Source organism: Caretta caretta, chromosome 4 (genome assembly GCF_965140235.1).
Source record: "Caretta caretta isolate rCarCar2 chromosome 4, rCarCar1.hap1, whole genome shotgun sequence".
Taxonomy (NCBI): Eukaryota; Metazoa; Chordata; order Testudines; family Cheloniidae; genus Caretta; species Caretta caretta.
In genome coordinates this window covers 65422900-65449806 of record NC_134209.1, presented here as the reverse complement: position 1 = coordinate 65449806, position 26907 = coordinate 65422900, and the positions used below count along the sequence as shown (strand labels likewise).

The 26907-nt window shown below is 41.0% G+C and overlaps 1 protein-coding gene across 6 annotated transcripts in view; it reads left to right on the top strand.

Moving 5' to 3' along the window:
- ZNF827 (zinc finger protein 827) overlaps nt 1–26907 on the top strand; it is a 162940-nt gene that overhangs the window by 27827 nt on the left and 108206 nt on the right. For all 6 annotated transcript variants that reach the window (XR_007356237.2, XR_012668099.1, XR_007356239.2 and 3 more), the window contains exons 3-4: nt 1735–1907; nt 17275–17755. Coding sequence is in view for 3 of the 6 variants with exons in the window: in XM_048846963.2 (XP_048702920.1) it covers nt 1735–1907; nt 17275–17755 (654 nt within the window). In the remaining 3 variants the exon portion in view is untranslated. The remainder of the gene's footprint in view (nt 1–1734; nt 1908–17274; nt 17756–26907) is intronic.

Below are 26907 nucleotides of genomic sequence, written 5' to 3'. Positions count from 1 at the left end.
TGCTTCCTATGCTAAAGCATTGTGTAGTGTTATAAGCAACTCTTGTGTTCCAGCCCAGAAATGGCTGCATTTTTGTGGTGGATTACACAATTCCTGTATATTAGGAATTCTCATTGTTATCAGCGGAGTTGTACTCACTCACTCCAGTTCTGGGTTTGGCCTAAAGTAATGTGCAAAATTGCTGGTAAGCCACCTTGTTTATAGACTTATTATTAATGGGTTAGAAAATAGGTGACAGAACTTGCTACATTTATTTTTGATTCCCTTCTGATGATAACCAGTTACTCAAAAGGAGACATGATAGAAAGAAATTACTTGATGAATAAAAAATGCTACTAATATATATTTCTGTAGTTTCTCTTACATTTTATAAAGAAATAAAGAAAGACATGAAAAAAGTGAAACACTAGCAATTATAGTGTTGGTTTCTGCTGATTTTTCAGAGATGCAGTGATGGAGCAATTTAATAATATATTGAGTGTGATAGAAATTCTACTCATGAAGTTTTCTGAAGCTGCAAAACACATATTGAAAATGTACTCTTTTTCTCAGGCTTGTTGATTAGGTCAGAAGGACTATGTAATCAGACGAATTATATTTTTGTCTCCTACCAGCTAGTAGGAATTATCCTGAAACACATTACAAAATCATTCTGGAGGCTTTATTAGTTGGTTTCCAATCACAGGAAATGTTAAATTTCATGAATTCTTGCAGGTAGAAAATAGCTGATGAATATGTTTGATAATGAACTGAAATAGTCTGGAAATAATTCCAAATAGCAGGATAGACACTACTGACTTCTGGATTTTCGGAAATAATCAAACTGCCTTTTAGCAATCACAAAAATTGTCTTCTAGTTCAATGACAATACTACAGACTTCCTTGTAATGGGCAGAGGCATTTGTAGTGAGATGTCAGAATATTTAATTGTGTCAAGTCAAAGAATCTCCTTCTCCTTAGCCTGGTGATTATTCCATACTTAGTAGGTAAATTTCCTGGGCCTTGGTTGCCATTCCCTCCTACAATGGATGATACTGTGCAAAATAGCATCCAAATGTCTAGAAAAAGGCAGTAGGTTTAATGCACTGACACCCAGAGAAACAGGATAGAAGAATAAAAAAATCCCATGACCCTAAAATCACCTGATGACTGAAGCAGCAGCAGCATCTGCTTGAGCCATAAGTAAACAAGTTCAACAGCAGGGATTCTGAAAACACTCAGTATTGGCCTTGAGCGTGTCCGGTTTATGACACCAGCATGGTTTATGGTTAAGAAGTGTGAATTATTCTGTATTTAATATCTTATTTTTTCATTATCCATCAAATACTGGAATTCACCACTTTTAAAATCAAGAGTTAAGCATTTTTTCCCTGATCAAGTTGGCAGCGGATAGGAAATTTGGCTACCGAATGATGTTTGTGAGAAGTATAGGGCCAGGTGAGGAAGAGTAGCATCGCCTATTGGCTATCTAATGAGTTTTTGAGACTTTTAACTTGATAAATGAATCTTAAATTACAGCTTTCAAGAGGGAGCATAACTAGATTAGGGAGGTTTGAATATGGAAGGAGAGGAATTGAAACCTTTGTTGGGCGTTGGTGTTTAACCAGTACTATGTCTGTCTTTGCAGATGAAAATCTAAAGTTGTAAAATGATATTTTGATATGTGTATGAGGGGAAAGTATTCTACCAGTGGCTGTAAAGGACCTTTTCTTTTTCTTTTCTCCCTCCACCAAGCCCCAGAAGAAGAAGGAGGAAAACCTTTTCAGTGTCCAATCTGTGGGTTGGTTATAAAGAGGAAGAGTTACTGGAAACGACACATGGTGATTCATACAGGTTTAAAAAGTCATCAGTGTCCACTCTGTCCATTTCGTTGTGCACGCAAGGACAATCTCAAATCACACATGAAGGTAAGGGCAGTGTTCACTGACAATGAAGAGACTGGCTTAGTGAGCAAAAATATATAGAAAAAAACCTATCTGGTTAAAAATCACATAATTAAAAAAAAATCTCATTTCCGTACCTGTGGTACTAATAACATCTTATTAAAAATGAAAGTACAAAAAGTTTTAGATTTTAAAATTTCAATTTGTTTGCCTTTTGGATTTGGTATAACTTGGGCAATGAAAACAGACTGGTCAGTTTCACCTTCTGGCTCTCCTACAATGCTGTAAAGTTTGCAGGCATTTCAGGGGAATGTTCAAAACCAAAACAATAACTGTTTTCACTGTAATACCTTTTTGTAAATAATGTTTTTATTATTTATTTATACACAACTTATATTTCAAGCCTAACTTACCTGAAGGTTAAATGTCCATGTTAAACTGGCAAAAATGAACAAATTCAACAAAGAAACTTAATGGAGAGGCAGTAAAGTGCTGCAGGGGTTAAAGAATGTGGTGTGATGGTTCTTGCTTACCATAATGTGTACTTCAATGCATGGACACCGGATGGTGAAGTGAAGATGGGCTTTGGTTTATCCAGTCTCTATATAAAGTTACTGATCAGAACTGTTGAGTTTCCTTCATTGGCATACTTGACCTGTTATAGTAGCAGTACAATTTTTTGTTAGTGGCTAAATTTGTTGTTTATAGTTATTAGCACAGATAAATACCTTTAAAGTATACAGGGAAATAGTGGGCTTTTAGGCATGATTTGTTACAGCAGAGGTTGGCAAACTACAACAGCCCGTGGGACCCTACTGCCCGGCCCCTGAGCTCCTGGCCCAGGAGGCTAGCTCCCGGCCCCTCCCCCACTGTTCCCCCTCCCCCGCAGCCTCAGCTCATTGCACTGCTGGCACAGTGCTCTGGGCAGCAGGGCTGCAAACTCCTGGAGCAGCGCAGCTGCAGAGCTGTGGCCTGGCCCGGTGCTCTGTGCTGCACAGTAGAGTGGCTGGCTCCAGCCAGGAGGCACAGCTGTAGAGCTGCCAGCCACCAGTGCTCCAGGCAAGCAGTAAGGGGGCAGGGAGCGGGGGAGGGAGGGTTGGATAGAGGGCAGGGGTGGTCAGGGGGCGGGGGTGTGGATCGGGGTCAGGGCGGTCAGAGAGCAGGGAACAGGGGGGTTGAATGGGGGCAGGGATCCCGGGGGGGGCAGTCAGGAAGGAGGGGGGGTTGGATGGGGTGGCAGAGGGCAGTCAGGGGCAGGGGTTCTGGGGGTGGTCAGGGAGAAGGGATGGTTGGATGGGGCAGGGGTCCCGCGGGGGCAGTCAGGATGAGAGGAGGGGTTGGATGGGGCAGGGGTCCCTGGGGGGCCGTCAAGAAACAGGGGGGGTTGGATGAGGCAGGAGTCCCGGGGAGGGGCATCAGGGGCGAGAAGCAGGGTGGGGGCCGGCCCATGCCTGGCTGTTTGGGAAGGCACAGCCTCCCCTAACCGGCCCTCCATAAAATTTCCAAAACCCAATGCCAAAAAGTTTGCTCACCCCTGTGTTACAGCATTTGTTATGTTAAAACATTTTAGAACATTGGGCCAGATTCTGATCTCACTTACACCAGAGCAACTATTGACTTCAGTGGAATCATCTTGATTTACACTTGTCATGGATACAGGGCTAGCTGCACCTCTCTTTCCTCTCCAGTCTCTGAGTGCACCACATCAGGTCTCAGACCTTGCGCCTTTACCTCTCCTGAGGTGGAACCAAGCAATTCTCCCACTCTTAGACAGGGTTCTGGGCTACAGTACCCTGTGTATCGATTGTGCGTAACTGGCAGGTCTGACTAGATTCAGTACCTGTAGTTCTTTAGGAGTCCGTGACCAGTGGTAAATACAGTGACCAGACAGCCTTCTCAAACCAAAATATTGTTTAATCTTGGTAAGAACAAAGCATAACATAAGGGAAAAAAAGGGTTTTTTAAAACAATAAACAGCCTATACGCAGGTCTGTCTTACCTAGAGACTTGTCATCCTGTGTTAGAAACCCTAGGCAGGCCTCTCTTTACTGTCTCCTGCAAACAACTCTCCCTTCCCTAGAGAGCGCCACTTTTAATCCCATCTGAGAAGCCCTCTGTTTCAGTTTCCAGGGCCTTTAGGTTCTCTTTTGTTTACTTGATGGGACCCCTGTCTTGACAAGCTTTTCCGGTGAGTTTAGCAGAGGGTTAGAGGTATGACATCAACGTGAATGATTGGTTCTTGCACTGTCTCTTAATTGTTGGTTGCTGGATGGCTATTTGAAGCCATTCTACTCTTTTCTGCCTATGGGTAATCAGCCTCTCCTTGAATTATCTCTGTCTTCATACAGTAAAGCCCCCTTACACCAATCAGACAAATATACAGATCATATAGTATTCTGTGCAATAATGTGGTGGTGATTTTATGAAAACTTCTCTGTAACGCAGATAAAAACATTAAACTGTCCAATAGCCATTTTTCAAAATTTGTCTTCAACAAAAAATACCAAGGAATTAATTAGGTAAAGCAGAGTCCTCAAAAAAATCTGACAGCACCAAAAATTATTTTTAGTTGTTCTACTACATATTGAGAAACAGTGTTTAACCAAGTCAAGCTATTCATGAGCAGAAAAATTGCAATTACGCTGCCAACTAGTATGCCAGTTTTATCCCAATATCAGTTAAAACAATGTATTTATAAATCCATAAAAGCAAAACTGTAATAGAAATTACAACTGATCCTTACCTCCTGCGACACTAGCTAGCTGTGTGCACCTTTATGATACAGACTCTAGCTTGTGACGGTATCACAACTGAGAGTTGCACGGTTTATATAGGTTATATTGTCTTAAAATGCTTTCAGAACAAATCAGCAACCAGTACAGTAAAGGATTTATGTATGTAAGGAATATATTTAAATTCTTGGTCATAACCATTGAGACAAGTATTTATATTGCTGTGTGGTGGGTTAGGAATAAAACTAAAAACAAACCCTGAATTAAAATTTTTATAAATATGATTAACCCTACCACCACCACTATATGCATACGCTCTTCTCTAATGCTGGCAACATTTTGCAGAAGACTTGGTTACATCACTGCTTTCTCTAATATGTTTATACATGAGAAGTGTCCACATGCTGCCCAACCAAGGGCCACTTAGATATAAAATTACTTTAGTGGTTACTCAACACCACCTTCTAGTGCAGAGGTGGGCAAACTACGGCCTGGGGGCCACATCTGGCCCGCGGGACTGTCCTACCCAGTCCTTGAGGTCCTGGCCCGGGTGGCTAGTCCCCGGCCCCTCCGCTGCTGTCCTCCACTCCCCCGCAGCAAAACCACCGCATGGGCAGCGCTCTGGACGGCGGGGCTGTGTGCTCCTGCAGGGCAGTGTGGCAGCATGTCTGGCTCCAGCCGGCGGTGCAGGTGCCGGACATTCTGCTCTGAGTGGCATGGTAAGGGGCCCGGGAGGGGGGGTTGGATAAGGGACAGGGAGAAGGGGGTGGCTGGATGGGGTGGAGGTTCTGGGGTGGGCAGGGGATGGGAAACGGGGGCTTAGATAGGGGGTGGAGTCCTGGGGGGCGGTTAGGGGTGGGGGTCCTGGGAGGGGGCAGTCAGGGGACAAGGAGCAGGGCGGGGTTGGATGGCTGGAGGTTCTGAGGGGGGCCGTCAGGGGTCGGGAAGTGGGAGGGGGCGGATGGGGGTAGGGGCCAGGCTGTTTGGGGAGGCACAGCCTTCCCTACCTGGCCCTCCATACAGTTTCGCACCCTGATGTGGCCCTCAGGCCAAAAAGTTGGCCCATCCTTCTTCTAGTGTCACTATGAACTAATCTGCCCTGAGGCTGGTCTCATGGAGGGTCCCACAAGGTCTCACTCTGACACCCCTTCTGCTCAATGTGTGTGTGAGGCCTTTCTGAGTCCAGATGCGATTCAAAGTTTTGACAGTGATCTTTAAAAGCCTTTATGTCTCAGGTAACTTGTATCTGTAAGCCTGTGTTTTCCCCCCATTTCACCATAATGAGTGAGATCAACTGAAATGTACTTGAACAAAGTGTTCCCAGATTTAAACCTCTGCAGGTTGGTGACAGAGTGTTCTGAGTGGAGGGCCCTCAACTCTGTCATTCATTCCTCCTCTGTTCTAACAGAGTCTGCATATCAATATGAAAAAAAAGCCCATCAATTTTCTCTTTATTTTAAGTGGGTGGATATAGGGATGTTGTGTTAAGTTTACTCCTGATTTGCTGGGTGACGTGTATCTACTAGGGATTAATATTGATTAACTAACTTGGTGGGGTTTAAAAAAAACCAAAACAATATTGTTACACCCTCAGTCAGTTGTAAGAGATGAGATTTTATAAATGAATCAACAAGTAAAATAAACTGGAGCAAATTACAGCCCCCTTATCCATGATATAGAGGTGAGGCCTGCAGACTGCAAATATCAGCACTCAACATAGTGAGTGTCACAGGTGAAAATGGTGGGAACTGTGGCCTTCACTGGTCACACCACCCTATTAGAGATGAGGGCATACAAGGATTGTATGGGCCACATTCAGTCTCACATGCTCACTTTGGCAGTCTCTGGTTTACAGATACATTCAAATGATCAGACTTACAGTATAAGGGTTTGGAAAATATTTTCTGTTGACATTGGGGCTTGATATATATTCTCTTCTGAGTAGGCCTCTGGTGACAATGTGGTGCATCAGGGAGGACAAAATCAAGATGAATCCAAAATGCATGTGTGGCTGGTGAGGGGGATAGAGAATATATGTTTGAAGTCACTGTCACCCTGCCAGAATGACATGAGTTTTCTTTGGTGATGAAGTAAACTGATGACAAATTGGGGTAAGCTGAGGAACAGATTTATTTTACCACAATATAAAATGTTTCCTTAACCCTCTCTATTTAAAAAATAAAAATAAAAAAAAATCCAAAAACAAAAAGTACATAGACATAAAATACGAACAAAAAAACCGAGAAATAAAACCAAAAGAAAAATTAAATAGAAGTAATAGGGTAAAACAAAAACTGAAGCTGTTATTCAGAGGCACAGTATACTTTCTCTTGCTGGAGATTTCATAGCCTTTCAGTGTCCTATCATTTCTCTGGAACTACTTTATCTTACTCTGGCAGATAGGATAAAGAGGAGAGACTCCTACACAAACTGTTGCCACTAGCCACACCCACTGAGTCTACTATAAATTCAGGCTAAATCCCTGGCTGCAGCCAAGATTGTATGCCATCTCCAGAGCCCAGGTTTCCAGAACAAAAGAATGACAAAAAATGAAGTCTATAATGGAATGGATTTGTTTGTCCATCTGCACCATCTGCTCAGACAGGATTCCATCAAAATCCAGTGTTTTTTTTGTATAAGTGTGTTGAGAGATTTGTGTCTCCTGTATTATGTTTAGTAGAGCAGGATGGCAGACAGGATTGTTCAAGGCATTAATCTATTGCAGTCCTGTCACACTGTCATCAAAATCTAGGAGCCTTAAGTTTGTTTCTTACAGCAGCATAGCCTTGAGGCACAGTACCTTTACCCACTTCTAGAATTATAGATGTTGTGCATCTTTTTTCAGACTTCCATTTTTAATTAGGGATTCTGAGTTTTGATTTCTGTTAGTGACATATAGGTGTTTGTTTATGGCATCTTTTTTTCCCTTTTCATTTCTTAAAAAATCAGTTTTGATAGCTTTCTGTTAACTATGTCATGCTAATGAGTTTGGACCAGAATACAACATTGCAAGGAGCAGAGCACTTCTGGTGTCTTGACTCCAGCTATAGAGCATTTGGCTACAGGGTATTGGGCCGATTCTAACCCTAACAGTGTTTAGATTTATACCTATCTTTTGGATAAAGACTATCCAAGAAGGACCCCTTTCCACTGCCAACTTGCAACTGTTGGCAAGGAAGTGAAAGGCAGGAAGGAAAAATACCCACAGGTGCCTTTTGTAAACAAGGGAGGCTGAGAGAATATTGTCATTTAGGGCACATTCTTTTTATGTTTAATAGTTGTATGACATTTGGATTCAATAATCATACCCATAGAAAAACCTAAAATAGATTCAGTACAGAAATATAAACTAAAATTAGTTTTTATTCACCTGGGATGGGACAAAAATCATATCATTCATAACCCAAAGTTTCGGTCCTTACGCTTGGGCCTTTGGAAGGCCTATCAAGCCTCCTCCCAGGAACTCAGGACTCATTTCTGGTACTGCATCATGATTTAAACTGGTGCTACAACTGTGGAAAGTGATGTTGACCAGCATAAGGGTGGAACAAAGAGGATTTCTGAAGGAAAAAAAAATTAAGAATAAAAAAGCAAGACGACAGTTTTTGAGCCCTTCCCTGTCTGGGTTTAATATACAACAGGAATTTATTTTCCTAATTTAAAAAAAGATTATGTATTTATTTTGAAGTGGCAAAATGTAACATAAGGGAGAGTGATAATCTGGGAAGAAAATCTCAGTTTTTTCAATTTCCCCTCATAGGTAAGTATGGATGAAATTCACCTGAGAACACTGCTGCAGGCTTCATTCACACAGCTTCTGGCCACTCCCGTATCCATGGAGCATGCACATATTAGTACGCAGCTTCCTGCTCTACTTCCAACACTACTTGCAGACGGATTGGTTAAGATCACAAAGTTATGCTCCAGAAGAGCAACTGGGTATCCGCATAAGGATTTAAGAATAAGCATATGGCCAAAAATAAGTATAAGTGTGTCATAAATATAAAGGGAAGGGTAAACACCTTTAAAATCCCTCCTGGCCAGAGGAAAAACCCTTTCACCTGTAAAGGGTTAAGAAGCTAGGATAACCTCGCTGGCACCTGACCAAAATGACCAATGAGGAGACAAGATACTTTCAAAAACTGGAGAGGGGGAGAAACAGTCTGTCTGTCTGTGTGATGCTTTTGTCAGGGACAGAACAGGAATGGAATCTTAGAACTTAGTAAGTAATCTAGCTAGATATGCATTAGATTCTGATTTCTTTAAATGGCTGAGAAAATAAGCTGTGCTGAATGGAATGTAGATTCCTGTTTTTGTGTCTTTTTGAAATTTAAGGTTTTGCCTAGAGGGATTCTCTATGTTTTGAATCGGATTACCCTGTAAGGTACTTACCATCCTGATTTTACAGAGGTGATTCTTTTTACTTTTTCTTCTATTAACATTCTTCTTTTTAAGAACCTGAATGCCTTTTCATTGTTCTTAAGATCCAAGGGTTTGGGTCTGTGTTCACCTATGCAAATTGGTGAGGATTTTTATCAAACCTTCCCCAGGAAAGGGGTGTAAGGTAAGGGAGGATTTTGGGGGGAAAGACGTTTCCAAATGGGCTCTTTCCCAATTATATACCTGTTAGATGTTTGGTGGTGGCAGCGATAAAGTCCAAGGGCATAAGGTAAAATAGTTTGTACCTTGGGGAAGTTTTAACCTAAGCTGGTAAAAGTAAGCTTAGGAGGTTTTCATGTAGGTCCCCACGTCTGTACCCTAGAGTTCAGAGTGGGGAAAGAACCTTGACAAAGTGTCTATATAACAATACAAGAATCTTAAAGCAAAAGTAGGGGTGAACTCGATTGCCTGGCAACTCGATTGACACAGTGGACATAGTAAACATGGCTGAATTGCTGTGGAATAACAAAAAAACCAACAAGAATCTGTATTACATGGGTATAAACTATTCAGAAAACATGGATAAGTAGAATTATACCCAACTAAAGGTTCTGTGTGAAGAGGACCATACTGTGGAATCTGTAGAAATCCCATGCCATAAGAATAGAAATATATTAGCCTCCTGATTAGAAAATGGATACTGAATGCACAACATTGAGGAATAGCAAAGCAGCAGCTAAGTCTAATATGATAATAAATGGGTGACTTCAAAGATCTATATATAAACTGGTCAATTTTCATATTGGAACAAGATAAAGAGAAGAAATTTGATACCTTGAATTATTTTTCCTGGAACAGCTAGTCCTAGAGCACGCAGGCAGAGAGGCTAGTCTCAACTTAGTCTAAATAATACACAGGAGTTGGTTCAAGAAGTAACTTTTGTTAAAGTGCTCATTAAGAGTGGCCCCAGTGTAAGTAAAGTCAACATCCTTAGGGGAGGGATCATACCAAAACTAGCATGGTGTAATGGGTTTGGCATCCACCTCTCATGAGTGCCCCCTCTGGTTGGGTGTGTCCACGGTCTTTAAACCAGTTCTGGCCCTGGTATGGGGCCATATCCCCAGGGCTTCCTCCCTGGAGACACTATCTTCCTGCAGCCTCCCTAGGCTCAGTCCCGACTCAGTTTCCGCAGCCAGCCAGGCGCTCCTTCATTGCTCCCCTGGTCCCTGCTAGCAAGCTGCCTTTAGCTCAGTCCTAGCAGCCAGCCATGAGCCTCTCGCTGTCCCGGTCCCTGTCCCTACTTAGCTGTCCATGATCATGCTTCTTTTCCAGCCAAACACACAGTCCTTTCTTCGCCAGCTCTAAACCACTTTTGCTCTGTTCTGCGTCTCCGTTTATATGGCCTTCCTGGGCCTTGATTGGCTGTTTCCCCTGCAGCCACTCTAGCCTGAGTGGAGGACCTCTCCACTGCTCCATTCCTTGGATGGGTGTGGCAGAACCCTGAGGCCTCCAGCTGGGGGCCTTTGGGCCTGGTCCACCCCATCACACATGGTAACACTAAACTTTAGAAAGGACAGGTGTTTTTGTTTTAAGAGGAGGTTTGTGAGAAAAAATGCCCTAAATGAAAAGAGAAAACTATAATTTTTGGTCTTAGCATAGTGACTTCTCAAGCTTACAAGGCCTGAAAAGCATGCATATCACTAAACAAAAATGGAAGCAGGAAGGCAGAGTGGGGCAGGGGAGAAATATGGTTAAATTGCAAGGTTCAAGAAGGTATTTTAGCCAATTATGTCCTCCAGAAAATGGTTATCCATCCCAAACAAAACCAATAGTAAGTAAAGAACATAAACTATGGCAGCTAAATTGTCAAATAGTAAGTAGGAGGTCAGAAATAAAAATGTTTTTTGGCTATTTACTCTTTAAATTCTAAGTGTATTAAACTCAGGACATCTATGAAAGAATTGGTGGGTCCACTTGACTGCCAAGGAGTTAAGGGAACAATTAAGGAGGATAATGATGTTTCACAAAAACTAAAGGTTGTCTTTGCATCAGAATTCACCACACTGGGAAGATACTTCAGAGCTACTCTTTACAAGTAATAAAGGTGAGACACTGTCAGAGGCTGAGGTGTCAAAAGAAGTAGTTCTGGAACAAGTAGATAAATATATAGAACAACGAGTGACCTGCACCAGGTGATGTACGCCCAAAAGTTCTGAAGTAATTTAAAAATAAAGTGACAAAACTGCTGAGAAAAATGTCCCTTATTAAAATCAGCCAGTAGACTGGAATATTGTAAATCTTGAACCTGTCTTTAAAAAAGACACGACGGGTTGATCCTTGAAATCACAGAGCAATACAAGGGAAACTGATTAAACTGATAAAAATAGAACACCTTGAATAACATGATCTGATAGGGGTACATGGCTTCTGTAAAGGAAAATCATATTCTCATATACTGGGAAACTTTGAGTATGTCATCAAAATAATGGATAAAGGAGATTCAGTTGAGATAATTAATTTGGCCTTTAAAAAAGCCTTTGGCAAAGTCCCCCACCAAGAGGCTGTCAAGAAAATTAAGTAGTTGTGGAGTGAGGGGTAAAGTACTATCACAGATTAGAAATTGGTTAAGAGACAGTAAAACAACAGTTAGGAATATATTAATCAGTGTGAAGTATGACGGGGTTAACTGCAGATTTCTCTATACTTGGACTAGTCGTGTTTGATTTATTTAGTAATGGTCTAGAAAAAGGAGTGAACTAGCAAAATTGCAGATGACGCAACATTGCTTAGGAGTGTCAAGACTAGAAGGAATTGAGAAGATCTTCAGAAGGCCTAAAAAATCTAGGTGATTAGTCAGTACAATAGCAAATGAAATCATTGTTGATAAATGCAAGGGCATACTTACTAGAAGGAACAATTTAAACTAGTCATGCACATTCAGGAAAAATACCTGAGTGTCACTGTAGACAGCCGAATGAAAACATCTTTTCGTTGTGCAGTAGTGGTTAAAAGAGCAAACAGAATGTTTGAATTTATATAGAAGGGGACAGCAGCAATACTGAAAATACTATGATGCCATTATTTAAATAGATTGCATGCTGTCACTCTAGGGTACAGATGTGGGGACCTGCATGAAAACCTCCTAAGCTTACTTTTACCTGCTTAGGTTAAAACTTCCCCAAGGTACAAAATTATTTTACCCTTGGATTTCCCCTGCCACCACCAAACTTTATCTGGGTTTACTGGGAAACATGGTTTGGACACATCTTTCCCCCTAAAATCCTCCCAAACCTTGCACCCCACTTCCCAAAATCCTCACCAATTTGTATAGGTGACCACAGACCCAAACCCTTGGATCTTAGAACAATGAAAAAGCATCCAGTTTTCTTACAAGAAGACTTTTAATAGAAGTAAAGGAATCACCTCTGTAAAATCAGGATGGTAGGTACCTTACAGGGTAATTAGATTCAAAACATAGAGAATCCCTCTAGGCAAAACCTTAAGTTATAAAGAAGACACACAGACAGGAATAGTCATTCTATTCAGCACAGCTCTTTTCTCAGCCATTTAAAGAAATCATAATCTAACACATACCTAGCTAGATTACTTACTAAAAGTTCTAAGACTCCATTCCTGTTCTGTCCCCGGCAAAAGCAGCATACAGACAGACACAGACCCTTTGTTTTTCTCCCTCCTCCCAGCTTTTGAAAGTATCTTGTCTCCTCATTGGTCATTTTGGTCAGGTGCCAGCGAGGTTACCTTTAGCTTCTGAACCCTTTACAGGTAAGAGGATTTTTCCTCTGGCCAGGAGGGATTTTAAAGGGGTTTACCCTTCCCTTTATATTTATGACACATGCTCTCACTTGTAATTCTGTATTCAGTTCTGCTCAATCAAAAAGCTATATCAGAGATACAAGAGGTTCAAAAACAGGCAACAAAATGATTAGCAGGATGGTAAGAACTTCCTGTGAAGAAAGGGACTGAAAAGAATTAAATTGCTTAGATTAGAGAGGAGACGACAAGATTGAAGTAATGAATGTGATGGAGAAGGTAAATCGAGCTTCTTTTTATTCTTTCTTGTAATATGAGAACAAGAAGACACTGAATTCAGCTGGCAGAAACAAATTTAAAACTGATAGAACAGAACTATTTTAACCCCCACCTAACTGGGACCAATTCTGCAAACATGCACATGCTAAAGTTTAAGTGAGTAGATCCATTGAAGCCAATGGGACTTACTAGCATGCTTCAGGTTAACTGATGCAAAAGTCATTTCAGGATCAGGGCCTGGAACTTTATAACCCATTGCCACAGGAAGTCATTTCAGACCAAGAACACTGCAGGATTAAAACAAAGTTTAGACAATTATACAGACAAGGAGAACATCCACAGTTATGTTAAATAGGATTAAAAAAAAAGGTCCTTATGCTCCAAGGCATAAACGTAATAGGATTTAGGAAGAAACTTGCCATATAGACAGGTTATATTATAGCTATCCACTTGGTTTATTGCTTCTCCCTGTGAACCATCTGGAAGTAGTCATTATCTGAGAGAGGAGACTGGACAACTGTAGATGGACCATCCAACGTGTCAATAACTAAGTTCTTTCCTGCAGTTAAGGACCAGGAAGTGAATGACAGTTAAAATCCCTTTGAATGAAAATTATCATTTTCTGTTTTTATCATTATTTGTTTTCAAACCAATTTATTTATTGAAATTTTTTAAATACTACTATAGGCATGCTAGCCAGTGCTCTGGAAACTTGTTTCATCCATTTCCTATGGTTTAAACAGGAATCCCTGAATTTGGATCCAGTGAGCAAGAATTTTTCCTTTTTTATTTATTGTATAATCTGCAAAATTGTAACCTAACATGTATTTTGTTTCAAACTAAAGCAAGTCATGGTTAGCTGGGTGATTTTGCTGTTGTGACCTATCACAAGAGAAATCCAAAACGGACAGACCCGTCACCTCTCTCTGAACTCTGGAAACTGCAGAGGTGGCATTCTGAGCCCCTGGGAAAAGAAACTGGGCTTCCACACAAACTTTGCCACCTCTCAGCAGCAGTGGCTTTGACAGCCTTCAAAAGGAATCATATTTATGACATCAGTCCTCTGGCAGAAGTAGTTAAATATGGGCGCTGGGAGACATTGATTGGTGGGAATCCTAAAGATGCAGCCTGGCACATAGCAATTCAGTGGGTGTAGCAGATAAAGTTGACATACTGAAGGTGCTTGCAACTGTTAGCACATCTCAGTGCCATGTGATAAAGAAGAAATTCACTTCTATATCACAGTATTTCCAGTAGTACAGATAATTAATTTTGTTGACGTTTCATTACAAATTCTTATTATTTATGATACATTATACAAATGTTCTGCTGTAAGTGGGGGGTTGTTTTAAAACCCACTTTGGGTGCTATAAGGACTGGGCTTCAGCATTAGCTCTTAATATCTTAATTTTTGTTAGCTGCAACTTTTAACATCTTAAAATTATTTTTGGCTGTAAATACCCACATTTCTATCACATTGAGAATGTCATTTTGTAAACTCTGTGCAACAAGGATTATCTTGTACTGAGTGTTTGTACATCACATGCACAATGAGACCTGAGCCTGTTTGGGGCATTTGGGTGCTGCTGCAGTACAAATCTTAGCAGCATCAATGAAACGTACTTTCACTGAATGCAGAAGGGCTAAATGGCAAGCGAGATTTTGATTGCTTCGCTAACCTTACATCTCTGGAGGCCTGAGTTCAAATCCTGTTTAGGTCACAAGTGAAAATGAGTGTGTTTATCTCAGCTGAGTGCCATTTTGTCCAGATTATACACTCACCAAACAGAATGGAACAAATTTACATCTCTAGCAGTATTTGTAAAAGGAATACCCAGGGTTGGAATAGCATGGTTGCTAGAGTCTGAATTTAAAGTTGTCAAGTTTCCTTCCCCACTTTGAACTCTAGGGTACAGATGTGGGGACCTGCATGAAAACCTCCTAAGCTTACTTTTACCAGCTTAGGTTAAAACTTCCAAGGTACAAACTATTTTACCTTATGCCCTTGGACTTTATCACTGCCACCACCAAACGTATAACCGGTATATTACTGGGAAAGAGCCCGTTTGGAAACGTCTTTCCCCCCAAAATCCTTCCTTTCCTGGGGAAGGTTTGATAAAAATCCTCACCAATTTGCACAGGTGAACACAGACCCAAACCCTTGGATCTTAAGAACAATGAAAAAGCATTCAGGTTCTTAAAAGAAGAATGTTAATAGAAGAAAAAGTGAAAACAATCACCTCTGTAAAATCAGGATGGTAAGTACCTTACAGGGTAATCCGATTCAAAACATAGAGAATCCCTCTAGGCAAAACCTTAAGTTTCAAAAAGACACAAAAACAGGAATCTACATTCCATTCAGCACAACTTATTTTCTCAGCCATTTAAAGAAATCAGAATCTAACACATGATCTAGCTAGAATACTTACTAAGTTCTAAGACTCCATTCCTGTTCTGTCCCTGGCAAAAGCATCACACAGACAGACAGAGAGAGGCTTTGTTTCTCCCTCCACCCGGCTTTTGAAAGTATCTTGTCTCCTCATTGGTCATTTTGGTCAGGTGCCAGCGAGGTTATCCTAGCTTCTTAACCCTTTACAGGTGAAAGGGTTTTTCCTCTGGCCAGGAGAGATTTTAAAGGTGTTTTCCCTTCCCTTTATATTTATGACAAAAGTGCATTGGGAAAGTTTGCTAGCATTATGCTTAGGGCCATGCCAAATTCATGGTCCATTTTGGTCAATTTCACAGTCATAAGATTTTTTTAAATTGCAAATTTCATGATTTCAGCTATTCTAATCAGAAATTTCAAGGTGTTTTAATTTTAGGGGTCCTGCTCCATAAAGAAATTGTGTGTGTGCTTGGGGGGGCGGGTTTGTGGTACTGCTACCCTTATTTCTGCACTGCTGCTGGAGAGCGGCGGCTGCTGGCCGGGTATGGTATTGCCACCCTTACTTCTGTGATGCTGCCTGCAGAGCTGGGCCATCAGTCAGCAGCCGCCACTATCCGGATGCCCAGCTCTGAAGGCAGCAGCACAGAATAAGAGTGGCATGGTATGGCATTGCCACCCTTACTTCTGCGCTGCAGCTGGCGGGGTGCTGCCTTCAGAGCTGGGTGCCCGGCTAACAGCCACCACTCTCCAGCTGCCCAGCTCTGAAGGCAACACAGAAGTAAGGGTGGCAATACTGTGATCCCCCTAAAATAAGCTTGTGACCCCCCTGCAACTCCCTTTTGGGTCAGGCCCCTCAATTTGAGAAACGCTGGTCTCTCCTGTGCAATCTATATAATATAGGGTAAAAGCACACAAAAGACCAGATTTCACGGTGGGGGGGAGACCAGATTTCACGGTCCGTGACACATTTTTCATGGCCATGAATTTGGTAGGGCCCTAATTATGCTTGTTCCCTCCCTGTCATGAATACTAAATTAATTTACAAATTAGAGAGAGAGTGTGTGTACATACACAAATGGTAGCTCCCAAAGGCCATAGTTGGGACTGGAGTCCCATTGTACTGGGAAGTGTACAAACACACAGGAAGACGTGGTCCCTGTGTGAAAGAACTTGTAGTCTAAAAATATGGAAGATAAAAGAAAATGTTCACCAGGTAACACCTGATAAATCAGAATGTGATGCAAATACTTTATTGTCTCATGTCATAACAAAATCTTTCATTTTCTGCTGGAATTAGTTCTCAACAGACTATTTCAGTGACTATAAACAAGAACTGTGTTTTTCTCATAATGGAGGATTAATATGGGACCTAAATTGTTTACAGTATTTGTTATACAAGTTAGCATTTTCAAGGTTTGCACTGAAACATCATTATTTACAGAATGTTATAGGCATAACGCTCAACAAAATACACAATAAATAAGGTTCTTGTCCAAGAACCAGCTGCCTGTCTGAATGGAGGAGTCAGAATTTTATACAGTAGGCATTACAGCCAGGTCATAAAGGTTGATTTGTACAAAAAGGACTTCCAGTTTTTATGGTGCAGAAACAGGACATATCTGGTTTTTGAACTGGGTTCAGAATTTATGTTCTTTGCTGCCTAGGTGGTGCCATACTGTTTTTATTAGAAATTGATCTTTAGCAAGAGTCTTGTAATGACATGTTCACTAATGAGTTGAAGTATTTATAAAAATGTGTGTGAGAAAGATATATAGGAGAGACCGTTAGAATATTTTTATAACATTTTCTTTAAATGTATGTTTGTTTTCAATCATATAATCAGGTTCATCAGCACCAGGACAGGGGGGAAACCTTCCAATGCCAGCTATGCCCTTTCACGTCCTCACGCCACTTCAGCCTGAAACTCCACATGCGTTGCCATCAGCACTTCCTCAGGACAGAAGCCAAAGTGAAGGAGGAAATCCCAGAAACTGAAGTGAAGGGATCGCCACAGCTAAATAACAATTCCTGCCCTGGGCAACAGAAGGAAAGAGGATCTGAGCTTACAGGGACAGTGTCTGTGTCTAAAACACTTGAGGTGGCTGGGCAGGCCAGTGCTGGTGTCCCACCTTTAGTAGTAAAGGAAGAACCCAAAGATGACAACAGCATCTCAGCTACATCCTTTGCTTTCAGCACCGTTGACAGAGCCACCAACAACACAAAGCTGAAAGACTCCTCTGACTATGTGGCCAATACAGCCTCAGCACTATTCAGCCAGGACATCTCTGTCAAGATGGCATCAGACTTTCTCATGAAGCTGTCAGGTAACTGAAAGGCAGGCAGCAGCTGCTGCTCCTTCTCCAACCTTAAGAACCCCCTCTGTTCTGCGTTCACTAATTCTTGGAATTGCCATACGTTTTTTTTTTCACCTGACTTTAAAAAAATAACAATTTCCTGTTTATTCTTTGGGAGGTCACACCTAATTATTATATTAGAGAGCTGGGAATAGGAACTCCAGATTCTGTTATTGAGTCAATGTGACCATATACTAGTCCTCTTGGGCACGCTTTTCAGAAATGCTGAGCAGCCACAATTGTAGCTGAAGTCAATCAGAGCTATTGTTGCCCAGCATCTCTGAAAATCTAGCCTTTAACCTTCCTTGGCCTTTTACCATCTCTTAAATGGGGCTTATAATGCTTGACCCCACTTCACAGGAGTATGTGAGGCCTAGTTAATCAGTGCTATTAAAGAATGGAAGATGTTACTTCATTTTATTGATTATTATCATCAGAATGTTGGTAGCCTAAGAAGTACGTGAAGAACTTCTGAAAACCTTTGTTTTTAATTGAAATCCTTATTTAATGCATACCACGCTTCTATTTTTTCCCCCTCCTTTGGAGAGTTGTCTGCAGAATAATTTTATGAAATGGAGTATATGTGCCTAGGGAGAATCTGTTGTATTTTCTGTCTTCTATTGTTGGTTTGACTGAACATTTCAGTTTTGGGAATATGCCAGAGGTGGGGTGGGGCATTATTAGCTAAACATCTTCAAAGGTTGGGCTTGAAAATTTAAAGGAGAGGAAGGGGGAAAATGGTTGATAGAGAATCAGTTCTGTCTTACATGGAGATAGCAGTCCCCAAGGTGATTTCCATATACCATTTCTGCCCTTTGGAGGTTAACAATAGCCTTTTAAATGGAGACTAACTGGTCACTGCATTCCTTTAAATGGAATGTGACTTGCATTTCAATAAATGTCATTGCTAGGTGAACCAGAGGATCAAGGTCTGGCCTAATGTCCTTTTGCTCAGTGACAATTCAGTCTTGTCTTTTGGAATGGCTTAATGTCCTCATCTGCCCCAGATCTTTGTACCTCTGGGAGTATGTAGACTCTTACCTGAGAACACAGGATGGAATGAAGAGAGCTGGAAAATAAAGTTTCAGGGTTCATAGAGCCAACCCAACACGAAGCAAAAGGGAGAGGAAAAGAGGAATGAGAAGTCAGGGATGGGATAGCAAACAGCTCTCATTATGTTTCAAAAGAAGCTCTGGAAACTTCTGGATTTTAGAAGTATATGTTGATGGTTTTTTCCATTTTTTGTTATGGAAAAACAATTTTTGTTTGTCCGCACCTTATTTTGTTGTTGCTGTTGAGTTTCAAACTTAATCCATAGAAAAAGCCCATTTTTTGTTGTGGTTCTGACAACTGGTTTAGATTAGTATTGCTTAAGAGCATGTTATGCAGTAAGTGGCTCTCTAGACCTCGGCTGGACTGCACTGTAGATAATAGAGCTCATGATGAGCATGAATTGAGAGCGGAAAGCAAGAGGCGAAAAAGCCTACTGATAACTGGGGGAAAAAAACCCACAACATCTTGATCTGTTGTTTTTCATGTAACAGTTGATGGGGAGCTGTTTACAGTTTGGCAGACAGTCATGTTTTCAATGATTGATCTGTTGGCATCAGAAAAAGGATAGAAATGTACATTATTCATGCAAAAAGACCCATGCAGTTATTTTATGGTGACTTACTAAAGGTCCTGAAACCTGACTTGTATGCACTGTTACCTAGCAACATGCTATAAAGTCACTCGGGGAGTGAGATGTATCTGTAATTTTGTGTGTGTGCATATTTGGATGAAAATGTACTGCCACCGTCACCAAGTTTACAATACAAGAAAAGCTATGTTAAAGGGGAAGGAGTGTATTTTCCAAAGGGGTTGATATTTTGCAAAATAGTTTGTAAGTTGGTGCTATTCCCTATGCAATATGCGTGGCTATATAGCAGTAGTTGTGCTCTTTTATTTAGCAGGTCTGATAAATATTAGCTGTGTGTTTTTTGTTTCCAGGTTTTTCAGTTAGTGTACTGAATTCAGTCCCTTTGATTAGTTTCTTATAATGACACTATTAACTCTCAGCCCTTAACTTTTCAAGAATATAAATCTCTTGACTTCTCAAATAACATGTGACAGACTCTTTCCAGAGAAATTGTCAGGCTAGATGTGACTCTTTAGTTTGTTTCAACTTTTCTGAAATAGAAGATGTAAACCAATTCAGCAATTTTAAAGTCCAAAACATTAAAAAATACCCTGAAATACTTTCCCGATTTTATCATTCAGAGTCAAAACAGTTTAATTTAGAAAGATACTTGCAAGGTGTGTATGCTAATGCTTCCTAGTGTTCTGTTTTAAATGAGGCTGATCTACAGATTTTATTTGGTTAGGGGCATAGGTCTGGAAGGGACCTACTGGGTCATCGAGTCCTGTCCCCAGCTGTTGCAGGGAACCCAGTCATAGAATCCTATTCACAAACTTATCAAGCTCTATCTTAAAACTAAGGTTGTTTGCCCCGACTACTCCTATTGAAAGTTTGTACTAGAACTTCGCTCCTTTGATGGTTAGAAACCTTCCTCTCATTTCCAGCCCAAATTTATTCATGGCCAGTTTATATCCATTTGTTCTTGTGCCAACATTGTCCTTTAGCTGAAATAGCTCATCTCCCTGGTGGTTACTCCTCCCCACAATGTATTTATAAAAACCAATCATGTCCCCTCTGAGCCATCTTTTTGGCTAGGTTAAATTAACCAAGCCCTTTTACTCTCCCATCAGAAAATAGGCTCCCTATTCCCTAATCATCCTAGTAGATCTTCTCTGCACCTGTTCCAGTTCAAATTCAACTTTCTGGTGAACATTGGTGAGCAGAATTGTACACAATATTTGAGGTGAGGTGTCACAGATCCACAGATCCAGTGCTCTGGAACTGCTTTGGAGCAATCCCTGGGAGGACCCCTTCAGTGTGCCAGACCACCTTAGGATCTCACTCTTTCATTAGGGTTAAGCCATTGGACTGAACCTTGGAGTCTTGGACTGAACCTCAGAGCCTTCAGCACCCTGATTCAACCATGAGCTCCCTTTAACAAATCCACCTGAGGTGGGCACCTGAGGGAGACTTATACACCCAAAGGAGGCAATGCATCCCCACCTTCAGCATCTGCAGTGACTCTCAGCCAGCACTGTAAAAACAGTAGGGTTTATTACAGCAGTTCTCAACTAGGGGTCCAGGGCCCTCTTGGGGTGGGACGGGGGGATGGACGTGAACAGGTTTCAGAGGGTCCACCAAGCAGGGCTAGCATTAGAGTCACAGCGAAGAAAGCCAAAGCCCTGCTGTGTGGGGCTGAAGCCGCAGCCTGAGCAACTTAGCTTCACGGGGCCCCTATGGTGTGGGGCCCCGGGCAATTGCCTTGCTTGCTACCCCCTAATGCCAGACTTGGCTTTTATATATAGAAAAACAGTCATTGTGGCACAGGTGGGCTGTGGAGTTTTTATAGCATGTTGGGGGGGCCTCAGAAAGAAAAAGGATGAGAATCCCTGCTTTATTAGGTGTGTAGAATAGTAGAAAGACCTTGGTTAGCACAGAGGGAAGAAAGTTACACCTTGGTCCATTCTGGTTAGCCCAGAGTCCCAGCCAAGCAGTGTGTCCCTGCTTGGCTCCTGCTCTGTCCCCTTCTGTCCTTTTTGTGCAGATTTCCCAGTGAGTCACACCTGGCCTCTCCTCAGTCTTTTGTTCTCCAGCTGGTCAAACATGGCTGGCTTCCTGACCATCCATGATCGTTAGTTGCTAGGAACCAAATGCCCCAGGGGTCAGCTTTGCCATTGTCTTCATGGACTCTCCACTCACATGGGCCACAAACTCAAGACAGCTAGGCTTCATCCACACTGTGTGGTAGCCTGCCTAAGAGTAAACAGCCTTTTTCTGCTCCCAAGATGATCATGCAACATATAAGGGAAATTGAGGTACTCACAGTATTCCTATAAAATATTACAGAAAATTCCCACTCCGTTACATGAGGTCTTTGCTGTACCTTGTACAATGGTATTCATACGTCTACTGGAAATGGCTTGCTTGATACATCATAGGATTGTATTTGCCTTTTTCACAGCCACATCAGATTGGTCATAGTCATCTTGTGGTCGACTAATACACTGAGGTCTTTCTCCTCTTCTGTTGTTTCCAATTGATAGCAGAAGTTCTTATTTGTCCCTATGTGCATGACTTTGCACTATTAAATTTCATCCCATTTCCATTGCTCCAGTCCTCAAGCTTTTCCAATTCTTCCTTTATAATATCCCAACCTTCCTCTGTATTGATGGTATCTCCCAACGTTTTATCATCAACCGATTTCATTGGCACATGCTGATCTTTTGAGCCAAGGTCATTAATTAAAATATAAAATAAGATTGGTCCCAAGACTGATCCTTGAGAAACTCCACCAGTTACCTCCTTCCAGCTTGATAGTTCTGCTTTCAGCACAACCTGTTGCCAGTTTCATACCCCTTTATAATTCTTCTACTGATCCCCATCTTCTCCAGTTTAATAATTTCCCTTTAGCTTGTTAGTTACTGGTTATGGTCATGTAGTCTGTTTGACTCTGTTTAATGACCTCTGATCCAGCAAATCAATTAAGCATGGGCTTTACTTTTTTGCATTTACTTCAGTTCAAACAGGCCTAAAGTTAAACACGTGCTTAAGTGCTTTGTTGAATCAGAGCCAACACGTTTTTTCATTTTGTTTTAGTTTGTTTTCTGTACATCAATTCCATACAGAAACCCTGTAACTGCATTTGTAACTTAATCTGCAGAATGTTAGTTTCTATTTTTATGGTTTCAATTTCAGCAGATTCAAAGTATGTGTCTGTGTGAAAATTTTTCCCTTCCACTCATTTTAAAAATTGTGTTTCCTATTGTTATAAAACAGCGTTTTCTCACATTAAGCCAAATTGCCATGGCCAGCATAGTATAATAACATCCTTACTGTGCTAGTTTTTGTGAAGTGTTTACTTTTCATCACAATTTAAAATAAATGAGTCCCATTGAAATAAATGTCATTCTTGAGCTACTGATTTCAAAGGGACTTTGTGTGGAAACAATAATTGTGAAGCATACTTCATTCCCTTTCTCCTCCTGGTGTTCACCCAATTGCATTGCCCTAGACAACAACTCTTTTTATCTTAGGATGTACTTTGTGTCTACAGTTCTTTTTATGCTGTTTAAACTGCTCATGTGAAAACACTCTAATATGAGGGAAAACTAACAGGAGCACTTATTAATATATAAAGTTTGGCCAGCCTTACTTGTTAAAGAAACTACAGTCTGTGTTTAAGGAGGGTGGGGGAAACCCCTTTTAATTCATAACTGATATCACAGCCATACAGTGATACACATTTTAGGAAATAATACTATCTTGGGATTCTGATGACTGAAAAACACTAAACTCTGTACTCATGTTTTCTCAGCTGAATCCATTGATAGAATAATAAACTACTAAATCAGCTGACTGCTCCATACAGTACATTATGAGGTAAATTGCATTATTAGTTAGAAAGATCATCCGTACTGTGTGGGTTCTTGAAAACCTTGGTACTTATGTGGTGTCAAGCAAAATCTCCCTGCAAAGTTTCCCATCAACAGTGCTGAATTGGCTGGTTTGGAGACTCTTCAGAAGGTTATTTTTAAAATAATAAAAAGTACACCCAATTAAATTGTCAAAACTGATATATTTCTTTTGCAATTCGAAGGAAAAGAATATACTGCATATGTTTAAAGTCCATAGTTTATGCCCAAATCAGAGATTTCAAATAGAATATGTAAGCACACATGGCTGGCAAATATTTGGTCATGTCCTTAAGTTAAAAACATTGTAAATTCCATAATGTTGCTGTCAGTGTAGATATTACTGATGTCAAGATAGCTCTTTGAAGTGTCTCTTCAGATTCACATTTTCATAATTTCCATCTAGATCTTTAATTGAAAATAAAACCCAAAAAGGGCAATAGCACAGTTAATTAAAAGTTGGACAAATAAAAGCTTTTAATAACCTCTGCTTCTGATATATCACCAGCTTCATCTTCCCCTTCCCCAATAGATTGCTGTTTTACATCCAAGAATTTCTTGGCATCATCAAAATCAAATCTCTCATATTTTACACCTCCCAGAAATGCACAGAATTTAGCAGCATACAGGAATGGAAAGTCTGCGCTAATGAAGCGTGATTTGAACTTCAGTACAACAAACTGCTTCCCAGTGCATTTCCCCAAGACACAGCAAGAAATATACAACCCTGTGCTTCTAGAAAGGGTATATTTTCAACCTAGATTTAAATTGTGCACAAATTACTATTCACAGAAACAAACATAATGATAATTCTCTTTGTTCTGTGATGGGATCTACTGCTCTGAGCAGAAGTCATAACTCATAGGCCTTTCAGTCAGATCCACTGGCAAAAAGGCGGAGTTTCATTCGCTCGTTCTTTGAAAGCTCCTTCCCCAGTATCTCTGCTTTCATGGAGGTGAGCAGATGTTTTCTCTGCTGCTCTCTGTGAGAGAGCCTTTTGCAAGAAATTCTTTCTCATGGGAAACAAATCGTTTCCCCCCCGTCCATCTTCCTCCAGCTTGGTCTTCATCTGTTAGGGTGGAAAGGGCCCTCGCAGAGGGTCTCACTTTGCTGGACAACAGACTAGGGACATATCAGTGGGTTCAGCAGGATGGTTTTAGCACTTGGTACTGACCTGCTTTCCCTTCAGGATCATGCCTCTGTTGCAATGGGCCATGCGCCATGTAGCTGGCAAACAGGGGGACGGCCCTGAAGACAGTAGTAGAGGGGTTTTTAAACCAAAAATTTCCTGTCTTCACCCTACCAGAATCTACATCACACCATGTAGCCTGCAAGCAGGTTCCAGTAAGGGAACAAAAACTCATTCAGTGGGCTCACACAGACAAGCAGCCTCCATTTTTCTGTGCACCTCTCCCTATGGCCAGTCACACTCCTACTCTGCATGCTCTCTTTTCTGGGTTCACTGTTCAGAACTAGCTGTAATTTAGCCAGTAGTGGTGACGGAAGGGATTTCTTGTGGCAATACTTGTGTGTGAAATAGCACTCTCTGGTTTCCTTAAACCTCCACCCCCCCGCCCCAAACACTTAGGTTCAAAGCAGTTTAAGAAAAGGTGGAGCTAGGTAGCTAACTTTTTTCGAACACTTCACTTCTACTATTACTTCCAATTTGCCTTAATATTCCTAAACAAGATGATTTGAATAACCATGAATTTAAATAGAGTGTTGCACCTGATAGGTTGTTGCTCAGGGGTAAGGCTTAACACTCATATCCCTTCCCTTTAGGCATGCCTACACTACAGTTTCACCACCCTAGTTCATATGGAACTAGGGTTTCACTTTGACAATGTATATTTCAATTCAGATCCTTGTGGAGGATCTCAAACACACACAGTGAATTTGCCGGCAATAGTTCCCACAGAGGCAAATTTCTTTCAGTGGGGAGCTTAGGTGGTAGCCTACTTGGTTTTCCTGAGGTAGAGATTGAGTACACAAGGAGTTGGAAACTGAACAGAATTGTGTTACAGCACCTCACGTACGGTGAATGACAACCCGTGTTCTGTAATCTATCAGATCCTTTGAGGAGAGGGCACCGGAAAGAACAAGAGCAAGTGAGAGACCCAGCTAGATTCTATCCTGTCAGGAGAATGGCATTTCTATTTCCAAGCCATGTATTTCCAAGCATCTCTTTCTAATAGGTCAAATAGAAATTATCAGGTAAATAGGATCTTATTCTGAAAAGTCAATAACAGATCTCAACCACATAGTTTCTTCCTGCAAAAAGATCACTTCACCACTTGCTCCTTTTGCAGAGTTTGCAGATTTTACAAACTTCCTGGCTATCTGCAAGTGTGATCTAGGGTCTTGTATATAGTTTGCCAAAGTTTACTCCAGCCCCCCAACTTTCCCAATATAATAGCAAAAATAGCTAGTAATACTTATCATCATACTGTTAGTCCTTTACTCATCACAGCTTCTCTTTAGGGTGTGAATGTTCAACATCAAACAATGGATCCTTCCAAATATAATGAATATGAATCATCAGAATTCTTTGGTTCTTCCTGATCCCCAATGCCCACAACTTCCCACCTGGAATCTTAGTAAGTATTCACTTATTGAGTCACTCAGGCATTCTAGCCTCAATGGGATCCCAACTAAAACGTTATTCCTTTCTTTTCTTCCCATAAACCCTAGGGTTCCTTGTAAAAAGTTTTCCTTTCTTAGCTTACTTAGCTTCATGTCTCAGCACTTGGTGCCACTGATCCTCACATCTCCCACTGCTGTCTTTGGTTGGATCCTGCTATCTCATGCCTTTGTAGTTGTGGCTCACAAGCACCACTTATAAAGCATCCTAGGGCCCAAGGTTATTGCTGTGTGGTTCTAGAGCCCTTCATTAGAGCTACTTTCAACCATGGTGTGTCTATTTACTGGCTCTGTAGATCTCTTTTCTTGCAGCCTTCCCTTCGGCAGGAAGGTTGAGTGGGGATTCTTTTATTTTCTTAAATTCTTACTTTCAACCCATTAGTAGCTGGACCACAGACCAGTCTTTCACTGTGCCCAACTTATAACACCAAGCTTCACTTGAAGCAGATAATTCCTTTTCCTTTTTTCAGTCATAAGTGTTGTAAGCACTGAGAAATACACAGTAAGTGAATTGGTTTGGTCAGCAGCTTCTGTTGAAAACTTTCTGATTCCTTTATTTGTAATGACTATTACATCTGTTCACTATTTCTCCCAATGTGGTTGATGATTGGTCACTGTGTGCTACTTCCCATGTGTTATGATGAATTCTGTCTGGAGCAGTGAAACTGGTACTGAAGAGAGACAAGATTAGTTTTCTCACCTGTAATTTTAATTTATCCTAGTGCAGATCCATCACTCTGGAAAATCTTATTTATGTTTATTTACTCTTCTATATAGACTTGGTTTAGCTTGGAATCCTCTTTGTTATCTTTCAGGTTAGAGCAACAGGGAATGTTAAATGGATATCAACACAATAGTTGGTTCTTTTTTCAATTAATTGTAATAACTAGGGCTGAAATTCAGCTGGGGCTATCCAGAGATGAGCTCTGATAAATATTTTCAAATCTGCG